Raw genomic sequence first — 18411 nt, 5'->3', positions numbered from 1 at the left:
AGCATTAAGATAATTGCAGCTCACAGCTCTGCCCTCCGTTAGGAATTAAATGAGGTTTTATTACTTTGATTTTTCTCTCCTGGATCCTACGCAACTTCTCAGGAACTTAGGGAAAAGTTTTTCAGGTGGGCGGCCAAGTGGCGGGGGCTGTGTGGGTGACAGAGGAGGAAGGGAACAGGACTTCTGGGAGTTGAGAGAGTGTGGGCAGGGGCAAGGAGTGGGGAGGGGCTGGTGAGGATGGGGGAGCCAGCAGGGGGAGGCAACCAGGGTCAGGTACATCCCAGAGGGGCTGAGAAGCAAGGGGCCAGGGTGACCTCCATTTTTCTTTGACTTAGAATTAATCATATGCAAATGAGATGTAAAAATAATATGCCACTCTTCCGGTATTATTCTTGAGTTAGAAGCACAGTGATTGGGTCCAAGGAACAAATTCAAGACCTTGTTTGACTTAACTCCAATTGAACTATGGGTCTTTCTACTTGGACTGACAAAAAAATGTTTATCACAGGGTGTCTATTAATGTACAGCAGGTCTGAGCACACTATGTTGAGTACACAATTCCTCCCCACGTCACTGACTGGTGCTTGCCACAGTGCCTGGCATACAGGAGCGACTACATTTCTGCATCCGGAAGGTGACTTAGGGAGGGTGAAGTGAGGCCTTTGCCCTCTCTCTGGGAGGTGGGGAGAGCAGACAATTGGGAATATTCCACCATTCCCCCGAAGCAAGACACAGTCCCGTGGACAGAATATAAACTGGGGAGCTGGGCTGACCTGAGGAAGAATCTTAGGTATTTAACTTACTGTCTGACCTTAAACCAATTTCTTAGCCTTTTTGGGCCTCAGTTTCCCTGTGTGTCAAAGCCCACTCCATATGTAGCTGTGACAACTCAATAGGAAATTAATAGAATGCAGCAGGAAAAGAGGAAGATCAAATATGAGACGGACTGACTCCATTAAAAAAACCCCACAGACGTGAGTCTACAGGAGCAGAGCGGGGCTGTCAAAAACAGGACATTGTGGATGTCACTCATTCACAGGGTCACCAGGAGTCAGAGCCAACTCAAACACACACACAAAAGCCCCAGTGGAGTGCAAGACTCCTGGCAGGCTTCAAGGAAAGTTCCGGCTACCCGGAGCTCTAGGGGTACAGCCCATAAAGGGCCAGCAGATGGCGGAGTCAGCTAGGGTTTGGGTGGCTGCATGGCTGGCACTGGGAGTGTGTAGGTAGGCATCACATCCATGACCTTGGCACCACCGAGTAGAACTGAGCTGGCCGGGTTGGCATGTGGCAGCAGGAAGCCCTGGAAGCAAACTTAGAGAAGCTGGGGAGCCCTAGCTGGTCACACTGGGGAAACTCTCCCTGGCCCTGGTGGTGGTAACAGGGAGATGCAGTGGTGGGGGGAGCATTCCAAGTCCCGCCTCTGGGGAGAAGTGGGTGGGGGCACTCTCAGCAGGGACAATGGTGGCACCAGGACAGGAGGGCAATCATTCTGAGACATTCATTCACACACTCATTCATTCATCCATTGTGCATCCCTTTGCTCATTCAGTAAATTCCCACTGGGTGCTTTTTAAAACAACAACAACAACAACTTTATTGAATTAGAATTTATATGCAATAAAATGTACCAATTTTAAATACACATTTCTATGAGTTCATGAAAATTTTGTAATGTATGAGCATTGCCACAGTTCAGAATAGACCATTTCCATCACAGAAAAGCATTCTTTTTTGTCCCATGCAAATCGACCTCCCCTCGTCCCTCACCGGGTGTGTCCTTAGTCTTAGCACACTATTTTGAGATGTATCCTTCCTACCACCTGTCTTTGCATCATCACCTGCATTCCATAGTGTCCCTAATACAGCAGACACTACATGCTTCAGAGGGGATGAATTGAGAAATGAATGAATGGATGAATACATAAGCCCAAGAAACGGACTAAGGGTGAAATATATGGAGCATTTACTCTGCTGGGCACTGGGCTAGGTCCTTTATATATACAAGGTCTGTCCAGAAAAAGTCCACCCATTGTTAATATAACAAGAACAGTTTGTGCGACATCACTGTAACCTGGCAGCCAAGGAGAATGGACTGGAATACGCATGTACGAACAATGACAACTTCACTGTACTAATCAGTGGGTGTGGTAGGTGCCATTGAGTGACATGTGTACGGTGTCGCCGTCGCATTCAAAATGACTGAATGAGTAGAGCAACGAATCTGCATCAAATTTTGCGTTAAGCTTTAACAGTCCTGTGCAGAAACTATTTGGATGAGTCAGAAGGCTTTTGGGGACGATGCAATGAGTGCAGCACAAATAAAAGTGAGGCACAAGTGCTTCAAAGATGGTCGAGAATCTGTTGAAAGTGATCCACATTCTGGAAGGCCTGTAACAAGCAGAACCCCTGAGAATGTTGAACGTGTACGGGCTGCAATGCACAAAGATCAGTGACTGACAGTGTGAGAACTAGAGGCTGACCTGGGGGTTCCAAACACTACCGGGAAAACTGTGAAGTCCCAGGGTGCCTATGTTGAAGGGGACTGAGGCGTCATTGTCCTATATACAGTGTTTCTTGTATCTTGTATCTTCTTCAATAAATGTCTATTTTTCATAGTGCGTGGCTGGATACTTTCTGGACAGACCTTCACCTCATGTACTTCTCATTAATATCATTCCATTTTACAGATGAGGGAAGTGAGGCTTGGAACTTTTTTGACAAGGGCCTGGGTTCAATCGCAGACAGTCTGACCCCAGAGCTGTCACTCTATGGTTGCCTTTAATACACTGGGAAGGCGGAAGTGGAAGGTCGCGTACATATTCTGAACCCACCTCCCTTGCTCAGCGCGGGACCAAGTTTCTCTCACCCAGTTTAGTTTGGATCCATCTGGGGTTCATAGAAGGGTGCGGGGAGCAGAAATCAATGTGCTGAGGCTGCCCTCTGGTGGCAGACATGAGTACAGCGGTATCTGCGTCCTCTGGCGCCCTCAGGTGGGATGTTGTCGAGAAGAGCGACCAAGCCAGAAGCCCGTAGGAGGGCAGCCTGAGCCCCGGGCACCTGGAGACCCCCTGCTCTGGCCACTGCCTGGTGCCCCCCGAGGTGCCAGCTGAGGCTGCCCCCGAAGAATGCCAGCTGCCGGAGCCCGCCGCCTCCCACCCCCTCCACCAGCCTCACACGCACTCCAATCCCGGTCCAGTCGGCTGCTTCCATTCCCTGAAGAAGAGGCCCTAAAGTTAAAACAGCTGTTAATTTATAAACCAATTTTTCCGTGACTGCTTAATAAATCGCCAGCAGCTGCTCTGCCCCCTCCTCCTGCCCAGGCACCCGGCCCCGAGGGCTGCATGGAGAAGCTCAGAGCTGCCAGCTTCCCTTCCAGACTCCTTCCCCCATCTCCCCAACTTGCCCCCATTTTCCCAGGAGGTGGGGGGGGCGGTATGGGGGAAACCCTGATGAACCCAGCTTCTTTGGGCTTCAGTGGAGTAGAGAGGTGAGGATGGGTTTTCTTACCTAGTGAGCTGTAGCCTAAAGGCCATCTGTCCCAATGCCCTACAACACCCCACCCCTCCCTGCTCACCCCAGGACTCCCAAGCCCAGAAAGTAGGTGTCAGAGGTTTCCTTAGTTCTGGAGAGATGAAGGTGTCCAGATTCCCTACTTCCCCTGAGCCACTGGGAAGTAGGGGGATCCTGAGCTCATCCCTGAGACCACTGGAATCTCAGTTCCCCTACCAGGGTGGTCCCCTTGACAGATGCTAACCGACTCCCTGACCCTGCTGTTCTCTCAAGGTTGGGCTGGGAGGGTGAAAGGAATGCTGGGGAGATGCCCACACACACCCATCCCCAGGACAATGAAAAGAGGGATGAGGGCCTCCTGCACATTTACTTTGCCCAACTCCCATGTATACAAGTCACCATGAAAATCCACGCAGGCGGTAGCCACGTGCATGGCAGGCACAGGCATGTTCTTTCTCTTTGCATCTGCAAATTCCAAAGGCACCCAGGGTGAAAGGCCTGCTGGTACTGTGATCCCTGACCCCTCCGGGGGAGGGGTCAATCCAGCCTGCCCCTGTAGCCACAAGGAGCTCCGTAGAAAAAGGGGAGCAGGATGGTCAAGAGTTCAAATCCCGGTCTCCCACTAACTAGCTGTGTGACTTTGGGCAAGTAATTTAACCTCTTCTTCCTCCATGTCTCCATTTATAAAATAGGGATAATAATTACAGAATTGTGAAAATTAAACAAGTTTATGGATATATAGTGCCTGGTACATAAGAAGTGCTTACAAAGTGACAGGATATTATCTTCTCATCCCCCTGCTGGATCTCCTGGGTCCCCCAAGTAGCAAATCTTAGGGTGCGGGTACTCAAGAGATTTTTAGGGGGTAGGCAGGAGTGTTGGAGACAAAATTAAGAAAAAAAAACCAACCAGGAATTCTGAGTAATGTGGTTCTGATTGGGCTTTATCCTCCTGGGCCGTTCGTCTACCCCCTCCCCCATCACTCCATTCCCACCCTCTCCCTACTCTGGTAGTCATGCCCTTCCCCAGCGTGCTTCTGGGGAAAAAAGGAAAAGCTAACCAGCATTTCAGCTCCTGGAGCCCCCACCTCTTAAGAATTAAGTTCTCCCCACAAGCTAACTAAAATTCCTTCCATTTTTTCTCTTGTTCTCTATCAGCAGGGGCTGTCACGGCCCTTTCCTGCCCAGGCCCCATCAGCAGGGGGAGGCAGCAGAGAGCCTGCTGTACTCTTCTGTCACACAGGCCAATGTGAACCTGGCCTTGCCACATCCTCTCTGTGTGCCCAGGGCAACTTAGTCAGCCTCTCTGGGCCTTGGGTTCCCCAGCTCTATAATGGGGAGAATCTCAGAAGCTACCTCCTGAGTGGTTCTGAGAATCAAATGCAACACAGCCCGTGAAGTTCTTAGCATCAGGCCTGGCTCTCAGCAGGCTCTGAGGACAAGGTAGTGAAAAAAGAGGTGGCAGAGTGTGGTGGAAAGACGCCAGAGCTGGACCATCTGGGTTCAAAGCCCACTCCACTACTCCCAGTTGAATGACCTTGGGTTTAACCTTCCTGTGCTCATCTCTCCCTAAAATGGGGACTGCACTGGGTGATGTGAGACATTTGAGCTCTCCGAATAGATCTCCAGCTAAATAAGTGTCTGCCCGAATTCATAGTACTGTTACTCGCTGTTACTGTTATCTGCCCCCACTGCCACGCTTTAGGCTTTGCTCCACCGAGGGGCTTGTTAATGGCGGAAGGTTGGCAGAAGTGAGCAGAACCAGACCAGAGACTGTGGTATTGGGGATCTCGGCTCAGGGCAGGCCACCAGCCTCCACTTCCTCCATGTTCCCACCTCTGGCATGCCCTTAGGTTCTGGTTTGGGCATAATCGGGAGGCACAACCCTCTGCCTCTTTGAGTCAATGGTCCTGCACAGCAGCCAGCCTCCTCCCTCTGCCCAGGTCCTGACTACCTCCTGGAAATAAAGCAGGGTCCCGGGGGCCCACTCAAGCCCAGGACTGCTCTGCCAGGGTGCCAGCTGGTGCCCACAAGGGCGGAGCGGCAGTTTGATCATGTGGAAAGGGAAAGCTGGAGGCACCCCCAGGCTTGGTGGCACCCATCAGAGACAAGAAAGGACGGGGGCATCGGGGAAATCCTAGTAACTTCCCCTTGGGACAAGCAGAGGTGAGCACTTCGCTTGGCCTATCCAGTGCCTCAGTTTACTCAGCCATTCTGGAGGTGGAGACTTTATTTCCCTGAGCCCTTCCACTCAACCAAGGCCTTGGCATTGGCCTCTCACAGCTCCTTGCCCTCTTCCCTTTCTTAAAGAAACCGAGCTCAGCCTCCTCCTCCCCACCGGATTCTCTCCTTAGGAGCCCATGGGACACAGACCCCCAGGGGCGGGGGAAAAGCTAACCCGGTGCTGGAGACCGCCTCTGCAGGGTTTGGGGCCGTATCTCGAAGCCCGCCCAGGGCGCCGCCCCGCCGGAGTCCGGCCGCGCTCCACGGCCCTGCCCCTTCCCGCCGCCACTGGCCCTTTAAGAGCCTCTCTGCGCGCTGCCGTCCCGGATCAGCCAGAGAGACCATTAAAATTTTATGCAGAATGAAAATGGGCCAGGTCTCCAGCTTCCTCGCTCCCATCCAATGATTTATTACTCGCAAATACCACAGAACTAATTAGTATAGTAATTAATTAATACGCATTTGCATATTTGCATGTGCAATTAGTGCAGTGGAGTGATTACTGGGAGAATGAGGGGCCCCGGATTGTCAGATGTGAGGGGGAAGTGGCCTGGAAAAGAGTTAGTGGGAATGAACTTTGTAGGGAGCGCGAAGGCGGGGAGGGAGGGGAGGCGAGCGGGAGTGGGGCGGGGGTTGCAGGGCGCGGGGGCGCCTGGCCCCGGCGCAGAGCGACCGCGCGTGGAGCGCGAGGGCTGGACCGGCCCGCGGCCGCGAGACGCCGGCCCAGGGTCGCGACCCCGGCGCCCCCGCCCAGCCCGCGCCCCGCCCCGCCCCTGCCGCGTGGCAAAGCTCCAAGAGAGCGCCTGATTGTTATGCATTGTGTTTCTTGTTGCGAGCGGAGCCGAGCGGAATGGGGCTGGTACAAGCTGTTTCCCTGCCACGCGGCGGTGGCACCTTAAAGGGGCAGCGTCCTCTTCCTGCCGCCACCGCCGGCACGCACTACCCACCCCCTACCTCTGAGACGTCCGCTGGACCCCTTTCCAAGAGGCCACCGTCCGCCCAAGCCGGGCTCGGGGCGAGAGGGCACGCGCGGAGGCCGGCCAGGAGGTGGCGCGGCCCCGGGGGGCGCGGGGCACGTGCCGAGGGAGCCTGGCGGGCAGGAAGTCAGGCTGCGAGCCGGGCTGGGGCGGCTGGGGCCGCCGGGCTCTGTGCCAGGCGCGCGGCGGGGGTGATGAAGAGAAAACGGGGGAAAGCCAAGGGGAGAAGGACGAGGAGGGGAAGAAACGAGTGGCAAGGGCTCACTTGGTGCCAGGTGTTTCCACCTAGGACAACGGGTTCGCTCGTAATCCTCACGAAGATTCTGTGGGGTAGGTCTCCTTATTCCCATTTTAGACAGAACAGAACCATGTGGCAGGTGGCTAGTGACCAAGGGGTAAAGCTGGGGTTCCAGCTGGATCGCCCAGCCCCATGTGCTCAACGTGGTGCCAAGGGCCAGAGGAGAAATGACATTTCCTCAGGAGACATCAGGGAGGACTTTCTGGTGGAGGAAGCACCTCAGTGAGCCTGCAGTGTAGAGGAGGGTACCTACTGAAGCAGCTGAGGGAAAAGGGATGCAGAGCGGAGAAACCCCATGTTTAATGTGACTGCCACCCCACCCCCATGTACAGAGGGACCCCCCACCTACTGATCCGTAGACCTGCAGAGACAGGCCAGGGCACTGGCTCTCATGCCTTGGGGACCTGGACAGAGGGCAGACCTTGTACACCAGTCCTTCCCAGGGCACGCTCTTTCCCTCTCTTTTGCAGAGTGGGCTGTTCCCACAGTGTGGGATCATGGAGGTTTTAGAGAAAGACAGTTTGTAATAACCGAATAAAAACATAGACTCGGAGACACAGCTTGGTTCAGATCAGGCTCTGTAACTTACTAGCTGTGTGACCTTGGCCTTTAACCCTAAGCTCAGCCTCTCTGTGCTTCAACGCCCTTGTCTTTAGGGGGAGGAAACAGTAATCCCACCTCCAAGGTCATGGCGAGAATGAAGTAAGGTGAAGCCTGGTGAAGGCCAGTGTCTGGTACAGATCATGCTCACCTTTGTCATTATGGATTACATATTACATTATACAGAGAGCTCTGCAGCCCCAGGGACAGGCGGACCCCAACGCGGGAATGGGGGTCCTAATTTCTAGCCCTAGCTCATTCATTGTGTGACACCAGGCTAGTTGCTTCCCTCTGTGTGCTCCGGTTTCTGTAAAATGGGGCAATGGTCCTTGATGCTCCTACCCCTGGCCTGTCCCCTTTCCTCTTGGGTACCCATGCTGGCCCCCAGAGTAGTGAAACAGAGAGGTAACGGCTATGTCTCATTCACACTGTCCTGCACCCCGATGTCCCAGGAGCTGAGCCAAGAGGTCTCTGGTTAAATTGTGACTGCCCGCCCTGGCTGTCCCCTCCATGTACACCCCCCATGGCCCTTTGGGGCTGCCCTCCTAAGAACAACGTCCACCATTGCAGCTGTGGGTCATCAGTGCCCATGGCCAGCCCCAGGTGCCCCCTACACCCATGCCAGGTTCAAGGGAAACATCAGAGAACTGTCCAGTGTCAGGCCCCCGGAAGTCTCCATCCCAGCTCCCCGGCTCCGATTTCCAGGGGGGGAAACCAGGAAATGCCCAGGTTGCAGGGAAGTTCACAGCAGAGCCACCAGGAAGAAAGGGCCCAGGACACAAACCTGCAGTGCCCTGTGCCCTGCAGTGCCACATCGGGTGCCCACCATTCCCCCATCCCTCAGGATGGGACCTGAGTGCGCTTCATCACTGACTGTCCTTTTGGTCCTTTTGTCAGTGAGGAGGGACATGAGCAGGTAGGTAGGTGGCACTGTTCCCATTTTATAGATGAGGAAGCAGAGGGTCACGTGATTAGACCAAGGCTGAGACCCTGCTAAGTCCAGAGCTCTTTTAGCCACCTTGAACTCGCTCTTGGTCTAACTGCCTTCTGGTGTGGGCCCATGGAGGGGCAGGGGTAGGACACCCTGACTGCTCAATTGGAAAACCGAAAAAGAAAGACAGAAAAAAGATGTGGTGATGAACAGAACTCCAGGAACAAATTTTAAAAATAAAGTTGATCAGGAGCATTAGGTAAAATCAGCCATATTTGGACAGGGCCATGGGCTGAGGCAGCATCTTCACACCCGTTAGCTTTTTTAACACTTAATGAAAGTTATAGCAGGCAGGCCCATTTTACAGACGGGAAGCCTGATTTCCACATCAGTGCCGGGGGGCTGGGGGGAAGGCTAATGGCAGAGGAGGGGCTTCATGTGGGTGGGTGACCTGTCCTGGCTTCAGCCTTCAGTCTCTAGGGTAGAACTGGAACCTCCTCCAACAGTGGCAGAAGAGGCCTTTGGTGTCACAACCACTTGTTGAAGATATTCTGTGTGCCAGGCTCTGCACCCAGTTCCTGCCTTCCAGAAATGTGCTGTCAGGTTGGAGAGACCCATGAGTCAAAAGTCATGACCTGTGCCTCTGCAGAGGTAAGAAAAGGAGTGGCATTTAACCCAGAGAGACTTCCTGGAGGAGGTGATACTTAAGCTTGTGAAAATGGAAGCAGTTTAGAGAGACTGAGAGGCAAAGTCAAGATAGGGACAAGTGTCAAGGGTGGGTTGGACACCCCATATCAGGGGTGTCCCTAAGGGGTAATGGGGAGCTACTGAATGTGCCTGAGTAGGAGTAGGAGAATACCACATCCACATTCAAATTTGCCTTTCAGATAAGAAGATAGGCTGGGCAGCCTTGATCTTACAGAAGAACAGAGGAGCAGGGGCCTGTGGGAAGTCAGGCCTTCCCAGAGGATGAGGGTGAACCGGGTCCATAAGACAGAGGGATTCTGAGATATTGGAAGATGGCTTTAGGGAGTAGCATCAGCAAAGAAGAAACGGCAGCTGGAGTGAGACTCAGCCATGTGTCCCTGGACCTCATCTCCCTTCCCTCCAGGGAGTTCATTTACCCCACGCAGGACAGGTGTGGGGTGGGTGAGAACAAGAGGGGCTCCAAGCCTGCTGAGAAGTATGGGGCCCAAATGAGGGGTTCTCCAGCTGGGCAGCAACCACGCTGTTGGGGGAGCACTGTGGGGCCTCCTGTGGTCAGAACCAGAGCTTGGCGCCCAAGGAATGGGGGTGGAGCACTCCCGGGCTCAGCCTCCATGTCCCAAGACCTCTCCTAATGGCCACTTCGGGAGGAGTCTGTGACACTGCCCCCCCCCAATCCAAGTCCACCTCCTCAAACTGAAATTTGTGCAAAAGGCCGGAGGAGAGGGGGCTCTGGGCTTGACCTGGGACCCTGGGCCTTACTGCTTTAGAAGGTTCTCTGAAGTGATCCAAACTCTCTATGCCAGCCAGGCATTAACACAACACGCATTTATTGAGCGCCAACTCAATACAGCTTGTGTGAAGCACTGGACGATTAAGATACACTCACCACCACCGCCGTCAAGTGAGGGAGACGGATGGGTAAACGGATCCTCTTAAAAAGGTGGCAAGTGCTAAAGCTGCCCTGCCTGGGGAGGTCAGGGAAGGCTCCCAGGAGGAGGTGTCCATCCAGGAACCATTTGACAAAAGGGAGACTCAGGGACCAGTACCCATCAGGGGAGGAGCTTTTATCAGAAAAATGGGGCTCAGAAGCCAGAGGTCAAAGGTTATGGGGCAAAGGTCACTCTACACTTGGAGGAAGGGAATAATCCAGAGCGGGGCTGGCTTTGCTGAAGGAGTAGCAGGTCTCCTCCATTACCCTTTGTCCGGGGTTCAGGGGAGAAGGTCAAGGGTGCGGCAGGAGTCTGACTGAGGAATCTCAGGATCACACCTGGCCCCATGGGCAGGTGCCCAGCCATCTTTGAGCGCGGCCTAGACCCAGCAGCACGCGAACCCAGGGCACAGGCCGAGGAAGTGAGCAGAATCCTGGAAGCGCGCTGGAGGTCAGGCCAGGAGGTCCTGGGCAGGGAGGAGGGGGCTGCACCTCACTGCTCCTCCCCGCCCCCTCCCTCGTGGCACCACAAGGCACGCAGCCGCGTATCACCCGTGCCAGCCCTCACCTCCCGGCAACGTCGCCGCATTCTCAGCCACGCCATCTGGCATGCCCGCCGTTCCCCAGAACACTGCGGCGGGCGGGGGGAGGGGGCAGTGGGGCAGGTGCCCACCCAGAGCCAGGGAGAAGTGGCAGGTCCCCCTCCCCCCGCGGCCCTTGAGGACTCGAGGTGGGGCAGGGGGCTGCGGAAGGGGGTGGCAGGTGCTTTTATGCTTCAGGAGGAAGCTTCGAGCGTCCCCAACTGACGGAGCAGGCACCGTCTGGGCGCTGCCAGCCTGCCCCCCTCCCCACGGCACAGCTCGTGCCAGGAGCACAGGCCCTCGGAGGGTCTCCAAAGTCCTGCCCTTCCCCTCGGGCCGGCAGTGGGGTGAGGAGAACAGGCCGGCCCTCCCGGTGCGCCCGCCTGCGCCGGTGAGGCCCCGGGACCAGGCTGTATGGCCGTGGCCGGGGCCGGACACCTGGCTTCTCCCCCACCTGCTCCCCACGGCGTGGCGCTTGGGTGGGAAACAAGTCCCCCTGTCCCGCACGCTGGCCCCCACCTCTGTTATTTGGGCCATGGCGGCGGCGGCAGTGTCCGGCTAGGTGTCCCCCGGGCGTCAGAGGGGACTGGAGCCTGCACCGATTTGTGTGTGTGTGTATTTATTTCGGTGGAGCAGGGGGGCAATGAGAGCGGCTTTATGGGCACATCCCCCCTGTGCTCTGACCAGACTCTCCTGGACCGCTCGGGACCGCCCGGGCTGACCGGCCGCCTGCGCCCCGCCGCCCCCGGCCCGGCCCCGGGCTGCACAAAATGGCCGCCGCCCTCGCAGCAGCCATCTTAGGTGCCCAGACTGTGGCCTCCCCTGGGACGGGGTGTGTCTCCATGGGAACTCAGCTTCCGCTCCCTCGAGGGGGGCGGCGGCGGAGATGGGAGTCCCCCGGGCCCGGCCGGGGCGCCCACCGCTCCCCTGCCCCTCTCAGACACCCGGGGGGACGGGGCCCCTCACCAGCTCCCCTCCCCCAGTGCCAGGGGGAGGAACAGATGGCATCTCTGGGTGTCCTTCTCCTTCTGTCTCCTTCCTTCCATTTCTGGCTCTTTCTGTCTCTCTGTCACCGCGTCTCTGCGTCTCTGGGTGCACAGAGAGGAGCACGAATGTCCCCGCGTGTTCGCGCCTGCTCCTGTGCATGCGGACACGTGTGCGTGGTGCCTCTTTCAAGCCCATGTCTGAGGCGGGCCCACCCCACACCTCCCTCTGTTCCAATTTTCCCCTGGTTTTTTTTTTTTTTTATTGTATCTTCTAAAAAAAGTTGAAATGTGTCGAGTGAGAAACACTTGTTCCATTTTTCTGAAGGAAGAAAAGACAGGGGCAGGAGACAGACTGCCAGGGATGAAGGCGCCCCCCGCCCCCCGCCCCGTCTCCGAGGGGCCGAGGGGCCTTCGAGGCCCACAGAGCTGATGTCATGCCCGACAGGAGACCCGGGAGGACTCGGTGGACCTCCAAGGGCCCCCCCCCCACCATCCTAGGCAAGGTTCTGCCTCGTGTCTGCTGCCCGGAGCCGGTGCGTGCAGCGGGCGGGGCGGGGGGTATCTCTCTACCCCAAGGAAGCACTCAGTCACTCCCTCGTCTGTGCACCCCCCTGAATTCAACAAGCATTCGGCTCCTATACAGACAAAGCCTTCTGAACGTGTGGGGGGTGGCACGTGCAGGAAAGCAACGTCGTAAGGCATGTTACAATGTACAAGGTGCTTTAATAAAAACGAGGGCTGGCGTTTCCTGAAGGCTCACTATATTGCAACAGCTCTGTGAAGTGTAGCATAATCATCCCCATTTTACAGATGGAGAAAGCAAGACCGTAAGATGTGATGCAACTTGCCCGAGGCATTCGGCGTTCATTAAAGCAGGTTAAGTGGGGTGGGCCAGGACTCAGCGCTCAGAGCATGCGCAGGTAACCAAAATGCCACGTGACCCCGCGGCTGGAGGAGGGCGCGAGTCTGGGTGGGAGACTCCGCCCTCAGTGCAGGCGCACTGAGGCTCTTGAGGCTGTTCCCAAACTTGGACAGGGTCCTGGCCAGCCTGTCTGGTCTCTGCCTCACCTGAGGCCTAGCCTTTGGCGTCTCTCTCTGCCGTAGCCAGAGGGCCCTAGACCATCTGCCAGAGGCGGGATTCTACCTTCTCAGACCAGATCCATGAATGGAGGAAAACGCACCATCAGCTTCTCGTGCTGGGAGAGCACCCAGGCAGATTGCGGGCCCGTGGAAGGAGCACTGGGCTGGGAGTCAAGTCCCTGGCTCCGGCTCCCACACATGTGTTCCTGGGCAAGTCAGTGCCCTTCTGCGGGCCTCTGTGGAAGGAGGGGTTGGGACTGTTCTTTCTGAGGCTCTTTTTGGTTCTGGTCCCGTGCCTCGGAGAGCCGCAGACAGCACCAGCCCCCCTTCTCCAAGGTCTTCTTAGCCATTCATTGTATGTGACTCTATTTAGAACCAAATTCATTCCACCAAGCATCAGATCCATCCGTGTCCTACCAGCCCCAGAACCCCTTTCGGGGGCTCCCAGTGGGAGAAAGCTACGTCTGTCCAGACTGAGGGCCCCCTGTCTTTGCGCCACCCCAGTGCCCGGCACACGGTTGACATCACAGTGCCTGTGCCCAAGGCATGATAGAAGTTGCCTGTGCGCATGTGGTCTGGAGGGTGGGCCGGGGCCCGGAAATGAGGGTCTGAAACACACAAAAGCTGGAGTCAGGGTGTGAGCGTGGGGAGGGGTGTCTTTCTACACCTGGCTGTGATTACCTGCTCACACGCGTGTGTCTGTGTGAGTGGGGGTGTGGATCCATTTTCTGCACCGCAGAGTGAGGAACAGGTGTGTGTGTGTGTGTGTGTGTGTGTGTGTGTGTGTGTGTGTGTAAAGTTACGTCCCTCAGCCCATGCCATTTACATCTGTGTCTGGCCCACGGAGAGGGTTGAAAGGTGAGCTGTAAGATAAAACAGCAATTCCCTGCCTTCCTGGTCAAAACACTTGTCTGAGCCGCCTACCCTTGGCCACCCTCAGGACTGCTGGACTTGCCTTCAGTATTTTAAGTTTTGGGGTTGTCCCCCCCCCCAGGGGGAGGAGAATGCTTTGGGCAATTCCCTCCCCCCTCAAATAAGTGAGTCAGAAGGCCAGGAGAGAAAGATTCGGGTGGGATGGTCACTTGTCTGGCAGGGGGAGGGGATGCTGGTGGGCAAGGAGTGAGAGGGTTCTGGGCCAGGAATCCAGACCGAGACCCTGTCCCCCACCCCCAGATGGTGGGCACAGAGGCTCATCCCGGGGATTCCTCTCCACTCCACCCCAACATAATACACCCCTGAACACGCAAGGAAACCTCTCCCATCGGCTGACTCCACAGATGTATACACATGTCCCTACAGACACACACACGCCCATGCAGAGGCACAGACATCCAGGCAAGTCTTTCCTTTTCTCTTTCCCTGGGTTTGAATTTCGTTCAGCCACATATGTTGTGTGTGCGTGAGGGTGGGTGGGGGAGGGGCAGACAAGGATGAGGGATGGCATGGTGCCAACATCTACCTATGGGGCTTGGGCCAGGGACGCCCCCCACACCCACCCGGGGCGGGGGCCTCAGCTGTCCCTTTGTGGTCAAGGGGATTCTCCTGGGGGGGGGGGGGAGACAAGCAGAGAGGTCCCTTATCCAGACCTGAGGTCTGATCCCTGACCCACCTTTGGGGGCCTGCAAGGGGAAAAAATGGACAGACCAAAACCCTGGAGGGAGCATGGAATTCGGGGCCACCACAACCCCCGCAGTTCCAGTCTTGCCGCCCCATTGTCCTCATGTGGGGGCTCTATGTCCGGGGGGGTGGGGGGGCAACTCCTCCCACCTCCCTCTCAATCCTTGCTTTCCCTGCGTTGGGCAGGAGGGGAGGGCGACGGAGATATTTATTTATTTCCTTTATTTATTTAATTTTTTTTTTTTTTTTTTGGAGTAGAGAGTGACAGATGGCGGCGGGTCCCGGGGGAGCCGGCTCTCCCCCAATGCAGACGCATGCCAATCACCGTCTCTCATGTGATAGCTGCTGCCCGTGACGTGCCAAGCCCATATGGCCTGGCATAGAGGCTGGTACCCCGCCTGGTAGAGATGCCACACTCGCTCCGCGGTTCGCATGGCGCTCTGAAGACGCCGGTGCCCGCCGCCTTGAGGAGCCGCTGCCCCCGCTCCCTGAAGATGGGGGAACAATGAAATAAGCGAGAAGATTCCTCTTCTCCCCCCTCTCTCTCTTGCCCCCTCCCCCTCCCCTCCCCTCTCCCCTTGACTCCTCTCCGAGGTAAGTTGTCCGAAAGGGAGCTAGGTCTGACCCGCCGGCTGGAAGGGGGGCGGGGGGGCCGGCTGCTCCGGCCGACAGCAGGGTCCCGACGTCCCCCCTTCCTGGGAGATGCCCCCTTATGGGGTGAGCCTCGGAGGCGCCCCAGGTTCCTTCTCCCCCAGGGGCTGCAGCTCAGGGGGCTGCGGGGGGAGGCGTCTCTGCCTGCGCCCGGCTGGGGGGAAGCAGGATCAAGGAGGGGCCGGGAAGAGGCTGAGATGGGGACCCCCCCCCGGGGTTGTCCCGGAGGAACCTGCGACCTTTCCCCATTACCAAAAAAAAAAAAAAAAAGAAATAAGAAAAAGAGGGCGAGAGAGAGAAGCAAACAAATTAGGATTTTTCCCCATCAATCCCGAAATACAACGAGATCTAAAGAGCTTTGTGGGAAGGAGGCGACTTGAAAAGGGGAAGGGGGTCCCTGCCCGCAGGGGAGACTGACGGGGCTCGCTCCTCTCGGTCTCCTCCCCGCGCCCGGGTTCCTCGGCGCTGGCCGCCCGAGTCGGCTCCGGGAGCTGGGGACACACGGTTAGAGGAGACGGTCCACCCGCCTCTGGAACTGAGGCTGCGGGGATGGGGGCCGAGCTGAGGGCGGCGCGCGGCCAAGTTGCAAATTGGATTAGGGAGCGTGGGGGTGAGAGCCGCGGGAGGGGTGGAGAGCCGGGCGGCGGGGCCGGGGCCGCCAGAGCCGCGGAGCAGGGCAGCTGTCCCCACCCGCAGCCGCCCAGCCTTCCTCACCGCCGGGAGAGAAGAGGCTCCCAGGGAGAGTGCGCCGCCTCCCCCGGAGAAGATGCCCGCTCCCCAAAGCCCCTGCCCGGTCCCCGCTGCGACCCCGGGAAGACCCCAGCGTGGGGAGCGGCCCCTGGTTCCGGCGCGGGGCGGAGCCGGGGCCCGGGACTGTGCACCGGGCCTGAGCCCTGGTCTTGGGCTGGCGCGCTGGGCCGGGGCTGGGCCGGCTCAGGGCGGGGCAGGCGGAGGAGGTGGGCGTCCAGTGCCCCCTGGGCAGGACCCCGTACCGGACTTGGGGTGGAGGTGGGCTGGGGGAAGGCGTCGTGACCCCAGCAAGCCCCTCACTCTGTGCTGTGTCTCCCCTTCCCGCCCGTGGGGCGCCCTCAGGCACCATGCTGACCCGCCTGTTCAGCGAGCCCGGTCTCCTCTCGGACGTGCCCAAGTTCGCCAGCTGGGGCGACGGCGACGACGACGAGCCGCGGAGTGACAAGGGTGAAGCGCCGCCTCCGCCCCCGCCGCCGCCTGGGCCCGGGGCTCCGGGGCCGGCCCGGGCCGCCAAGCCAGTCCCTCTCCGTGCAGAAGAGGTGCCAGAGGCCGCTCTGGCCGAGGTCAAGGAGGAAGGCGAGCTGGGGGTCGAGGAGGAGGAGGAAGAGGAAGAGGAGGAAGGGTTGGACGAGGCAGAGGGCGAGAGGCCCAAGAAGCGCGGGCCCAAGAAGCGCAAGATGACCAAGGCGCGCCTGGAGCGCTCCAAGCTGCGGCGGCAGAAAGCGAACGCTCGGGAGCGCAACCGAATGCACGACCTGAACGCGGCGCTGGACAACCTGCGGAAGGTGGTGCCCTGCTACTCCAAGACGCAGAAGCTGTCCAAGATCGAGACGCTGCGCCTCGCCAAGAACTACATCTGGGCGCTCTCGGAGATCCTGCGCTCGGGCAAGCGGCCGGATCTGGTGTCCTACGTGCAGACGCTGTGCAAGGGCCTGTCGCAGCCCACTACCAACCTGGTGGCAGGCTGCCTGCAGCTCAACTCGCGCAACTTCCTCACTGAGCAGGGCGCCGACGGCACGGGCCGCTTCCATGGCTCCGGAGGCCCCTTTGCCATGCACCCCTACCCGTACCCGTGCTCGCGCTTGGCGGGCGCACAGTGCCAGGCGGCGGGCGGCCTGGGCGGCGGCGCGGCGCACGCCCTGCGGACCCACGGCTACTGTGCCGCCTACGAGACGCTGTATGCGGCGGCGGGCGGCGGCGGCGCGAGCCCGGACTACAACAGCTCCGAGTACGAGGGCCCGCTCAGTCCCCCGCTCTGTCTCAACGGCAACTTCTCGCTCAAGCAGGACTCGTCACCCGACCACGAGAAGAGCTACCATTACTCTATGCACTACTCAGCGCTGCCGGGTTCGCGGCCCACGGGCCACGGGCTGGTCTTCGGCTCGTCCGCGGTGCGCGGGGGCGTCCACTCCGAGAATCTCTTGTCTTACGATATGCACCTTCACCACGACCGGGGCCCCATGTACGAAGAGCTCAACGCGTTTTTTCATAACTGAGACCTCGAGCCCGCCCTTCTTTTTCTTTTGCCTTTACCCGCACCCCTGTCCCCAGGACCCCGAGCGCAGGGGCACCCTCACCTACTCTGGCGCCGGGTGCGGGGTGCGGGCCGTCGGTCCCGCCGCTCTCCTGGGCAGCGTGGTCCTCCTAACAGTGGGTGGCCCTCCCAGGGGCCTCGCTTCCCCCAGGGGACTTGCCTTCTCTCTCCCCAAGGGGTTTCCTCCACCTCTTTCCCAGGGAGATCTTCTCCAGGAATCCCTCTTGGGGCACTCCCTGGAGAACCCCCCCCATCCCCAATCCCTACATTTAGGTTCCCTTCTTCCCTTTCCCCCGCAGGCCCGAGACGTTGGTAAGGAGGCAGCGGAGCTGTGGGATGGTTTCCCCCCTCTTATTATTATTACTTTTAAAACAGACACCGAGCTGCCGAGGCAGAAAGGAGCCGGGCGTCCCCTCCTTCCCGAAGGGGGCAGAAGTCAGGGTGCCCCAGCCTGGACCTGAAATGCCCTCACCCCCAACCCCTAGTCTCAGCGTTTTGTGATTTTAATTTTGGCGGGAGGGAATGTGAATTGAGAGGAAAGAGAGAAGCCAAGACAATTTGTCACTAGAATCTGTTTTTCCCTTTCCCTTTTTTAAAAACAAACCAACATACAAAAAAAAAAAAAAGTTAAGAGGCGACGGAGGCTGAACGCAGAGTCCGGATCGGAGAAAAAAAGCAGTAAGAACTTTTAGAAGCAATAAAAGGCAAAAAAATACTACTACCAATAATAAAAAGACACAAATATCTATGCAAGGAGGTTCTGACTGAGCCTGGCGGCCCGGCCCGGCCCCGGGACGCCCCTCCCGGCCCGCGGGTCGCGCCGCCCCAGCGCGGATCTGTGCACTTTGGTGAAGTGGGGGCCCGCGCCGCCCCCCTCCTCCCCAGGTTCTTACAATCAGTGACTCGGAGATTTGGGGCCCCAGTGCCACTGCCCTCCCCCGCCCCGTCCCCGTTGTGCGTCATGCTGTTTTTTAAAAACCTGTTTCCAAATTTGTATGGAATGGCAAACTGTTGGGGGGGTCGGTTTGGGGAGGG

At 57.7% G+C, this 18411-nt stretch overlaps 1 protein-coding gene across 1 annotated transcript; it reads left to right on the top strand.

The window, feature by feature from the left end:
* Positions 1-14844: 14844 nt before the first annotated feature.
* Positions 14845-18080, top strand: NEUROD2 (neuronal differentiation 2). Its single transcript, XM_024573428.3, has 2 exons — positions 14845-15035; positions 16185-18080. Exon 2 carries the CDS (start codon positions 16190-16192, stop codon positions 17336-17338), a length of 1149 nt encoding a protein of 382 aa, XP_024429196.1. The 5' UTR covers positions 14845-15035; positions 16185-16189; the 3' UTR covers positions 17339-18080.
* Positions 18081-18411: the final 331 nt, after the last annotated feature.

Source organism: Desmodus rotundus, chromosome 9, assembly GCF_022682495.2.
Source record: "Desmodus rotundus isolate HL8 chromosome 9, HLdesRot8A.1, whole genome shotgun sequence".
Lineage (NCBI taxonomy): Eukaryota > Metazoa > Chordata > Mammalia > Chiroptera > Phyllostomidae > Desmodus > Desmodus rotundus.
The sequence above is the reverse complement of the archived record's forward strand: the minus strand, read 5'-3'. Positions and strand labels throughout refer to the sequence as shown.

Bases quoted from the DNA above. Each gene is read 5' to 3' on its own strand.
- NEUROD2 (XM_024573428.3), top strand. From the start codon at position 16,190: ATGCTGACCCGCCTGTTCAGCGAGCCCGGTCTCCTCTCGGACGTGCCC.